The sequence below is a fragment of the Lutzomyia longipalpis genome, chromosome 3 (assembly GCF_024334085.1).
Source record: "Lutzomyia longipalpis isolate SR_M1_2022 chromosome 3, ASM2433408v1".
Lineage (NCBI taxonomy): Eukaryota > Metazoa > Arthropoda > Insecta > Diptera > Psychodidae > Lutzomyia > Lutzomyia longipalpis.
This window is the reverse complement of record NC_074709.1, coordinates 6,235,580-6,239,125: the sequence shown is the minus strand read 5'-3', so window position 1 is coordinate 6,239,125 and position 3,546 is coordinate 6,235,580. Positions and strand designations below refer to the sequence as shown.

The 3,546-nt window shown below is 32.1% G+C and overlaps 1 protein-coding gene across 1 annotated transcript; it reads left to right on the top strand.

Annotated features, from left to right (window-relative positions):
* Nucleotides 1-661: 661 nt before the first annotated feature.
* On the top strand, nt 662-2,336 carry LOC129791681 (solute carrier family 41 member 1-like). Its single transcript, XM_055829962.1, has 4 exons — nt 662-787; nt 855-1,075; nt 1,442-1,766; nt 1,830-2,336. Exons 1-4 carry the CDS (start codon nt 769-771, stop codon nt 2,162-2,164), a joined length of 900 nt encoding a protein of 299 aa, XP_055685937.1. The 5' UTR covers nt 662-768; the 3' UTR covers nt 2,165-2,336.
* The last annotated feature ends 1,210 nt before the right edge of the window (nt 2,337-3,546 follow it).

Here is a 3,546-nt window from a genome sequence, read left to right as displayed (position 1 = left end):
CAGACATCATATATCTCCAGTTTTGAAGGAATATGTAAATCAAATTGAAATTTACATGCTCTCATCCAAATCACACGGGAATTTATTTTATTTAAAGATTTAATTTAAAAAATATATTATGAAAATAAAAGAAAATTCCGAAATAAAACGTTTAACAGCTTCAATGCTTGTGATTCAACCTAGTATGTGTCTAACTTTAAGCTTTCCCGACGATCTTAAAATATGGACGTTTTACACACAAAAAGCTTCTCTAACATTTTGAAATATTTTACAAAATAATATTAAAATTATACTGAATTTTAAGAGATTTTTTTTATTTTCAAATTTACCCTAAAGAATTACAAAATTTAATAATTTTTAAATTAAATATTTTACATGATCATTCAGTGAAAGCTTTTTGAAAAACAAAATGAAAATTCCATGAGCAAAAATTCGATTCCAAATACTATCTAAAAAAATATTCCAGGTGAGAAAAAATTGTCTTTTTCTTAAGGAAAATTTCTATCCAAATAAACCTTTGCTAGTTGGGATGATGTACTTGAGAGTCGATAACGCTCTTCATGTTCAGTCAGATATGAGCTCGTAATCAAGCTCCTAATGCTAAAGATGACTGATTATAGAGTCAGTATGGCGCTGAACCTCCACGAAATTCTATGAAATTCGTAAAATAAGTTTCTGTAAAAAGAAAAAGCTGGAAAATGTAGATTTTGGGAAAGTTTTTCAAAACGATTTTAATTCGGTTTACTTCCTGTGATTAATTTCCTCATCATGGCTTCAAATACAACAGGTAAGACAAAGGAAAATATTTAAATTAATCAATAAAAATCTTCCCCTTGAACTTTAAAATTCTTCAGATCAATCAAATACCGCTGAGAGATCACTGGATACCAACGATAGTTCTAATGCAACTTCCAACGAAACTATCGAAGATGGACAAGATGAAAATTTTGTTAATCCTGAAAAGAGACTTGAAAGAATTCAATGGTGGTGGGACAAAACTCTCTACGTCCTACTGCCACTCTTGATTGCCGCAATTGGAACAATTGGAGCCGGTTTAGTATTCGGAGCAATTGATGTGAGTTTTTCTTAAGATTTCTTTTAAAATTTCTGGACACTTTAATCACGAATTTGCCCATAAAAGTTTTTTTTTTTTCACAAAAATCAAATGGATTCGATTAAAAGGAGAGTTTTTTTTAATGAAATTTTAAGAACTTAAATTTGAATTTTCTCGAAAAAAATGTTGGATCTCATTTAATTAGTTTCCAAGAATAGATTAGGCCTATCAAGTCATAAATTTTTATGTGATTAGTCTGGTCAGTTCCCTGTAATAGTAGAACCTTATCAGTCAAGTATACCGAATATAAAAAGATCTGTATTAATAATCTCAAGTCTAAATAAAGATAATAATCAAATTTTCTAAATAAAATAAATTTCTTTCCAGGGATGGCCAGTGTTCCAGAAAGTGACTGAACTCTTTATTATTTTGCCCTCATTGATGGGATTAAAAGGAAATTTAGACATGAATTTAGCTTCACGATTCTGCAAACAAGTCAATGTGGACAATTTGAAGGATTACAAATTTATGTTATTCCTCATTTTAGGGAATATTTGCTACGTTCAAATTCAAGCTATAATTGCATCATTTGCCGTGGCTATTTTCGCACTCACTGTCAATGCAGCAATAAATCAGAGATTTTCCGTCAATAATTCCGTCATTCTAATTGCAACTAGTATGTTTACTGCAACGACAACATGCTTCATTTTAGGTGAGAATTTTCTAAGAAAAAATTAAACTTGCAAAGTTCTAAAGGTCAAAAAATTTTATTCAGACATTGTCCTGATAGCAGCCATCATCTTAACAAAACGCTTCAGCCTGGATCCAGATAAACTACTAACACCGATTGCAAATTGCATAGGAGACCTAGTTTGTCTTGCCCTTCTTGCAGCTATGGCGACTGCTTTGTACGAAACCTTAGACGGTAGAACCTGGATCAGCTACATAGTCATCCTAATCTACATCCTTATCCTCCCATTTTGGGTGTATGTTGTGATACGCAATAAGTTTATGGGGCATGTTTTAATGGAGGGTTTGAGACCTATAGTTTTAGGGGTTAAACACATGTGGACTTTAAGATACTGGACAGATAAAGGAGCATTTAGTTAAATGAGTTAAATAAAATACATCATAAACTTTATTTCCTTTACGTGTGATAGAACAAAAAAAATTATGAAATTATTAATAAAAATAATTTTGCGCAATAAAAAGGATTTAAAAAAAAAAGAAATTACCAGACTTACTGTTTTCTTCTAAAATTAACTGAAAAGAGGAGATTAGACGTCTAAAAATTTTCACAAAGATGTAAATTTTGTTTCGTCGGTGGCTTTCGACAAGTTTTTGTTTCTATTCATTTTTTTTAATTATTTTCTAAAATAGTTGAATTTCAACTTCCAACCATAAGTATGAATTATTTTCAGTCTGGAAATTTTTTTTTTTTTGTATATCCAATTGATCTTTCATCCCAATCTTAGCCTGAAAAACCTTTTCGATAAAAAATTTTCGCGAATGTTTCTTGCGTTAAAAGAAATACAATACTGACGTCATTGTTTGTATTTTTGTGAAAATCTTTTTAAAACTTTTAAAATTCTTGTATTCCCTCCAAGGAGGTATTTAAAACAAACAGATAATAAAGCTTTCCTTTTGATCCTAACATTCACTTAAATTTTTTATATACATTTTTCTCTGAGTAATTAAACTCCTACTCAACACATTTAACATCTTCAAACGTAAAGTATTGCAAAATATTCCCTCAACAATCATATATGCATGAATGAAAGGAGAAATTTCTTGCGGAAGTCAATGAAAACTTCGTTATATGTTGAAAATTTTCAATCTCTGGAGGAAGGAAAAGTTTTGGCGCCTTCTCGCAATTGGCGGTAATGCAATTTAGGCGAAAATATGCGAAATTATTTGAACGATGTGGCAAGAAATTTGTGAAATGTGTGTGTACATTGCCAAAAAGTCAATTGTGTAGCAACTCATGTGCGAATATATGGAGAATCTCCCGGTGAGAGCACGAATCTGCTTACTGATGAACCACTTTGTGATAATAATACGATGCAAGAGGCACTCCTCAGTGATATTCTGTCGTGAAAATTATTGGAGACGCTCGTGCGTACGCGAGGAGACTTGAATACGGGATGTTTTGTGTCACAAATCTGCATAATTTTGCCATTTCTTCATCTTGTGCGCAATGATCTAAACTCAAGCGCCACTATGGCAACTCCCTTGATTTTCTTACTCCTCCAACACAGCTCAACACAGCTCAACTCAGCTCGTCACATGGATGATCACATTTGTAGGGGATGCGGGGGAGGTAGTTAGATAAATTACCAACGACGGTGTGGCTATGTCTCTAAATCACAGTCTCTGGAACATGGAGACAAGAGGAACAGAGTTCATGTTGATTATTCACATCAAATTGCATTTTTCCCTCTTTCAATTTGATGAAATTTAACAAAAATTGCATAATTTTAGGCGACAATTGG

Coding starts and splice junctions, on each gene's coding strand:
- LOC129791681 (XM_055829962.1), top strand. Junction 1,076..1,441: donor TAGTATTCGGAGCAATTGAT/GTGAGTTTTTCT, acceptor ATTTCTTTCCAG/GGATGGCCAGTGTTCCAGAA. Junction 1,767..1,829: donor GACAACATGCTTCATTTTAG/GTGAGAATTTTC, acceptor AATTTTATTCAG/ACATTGTCCTGATAGCAGCC.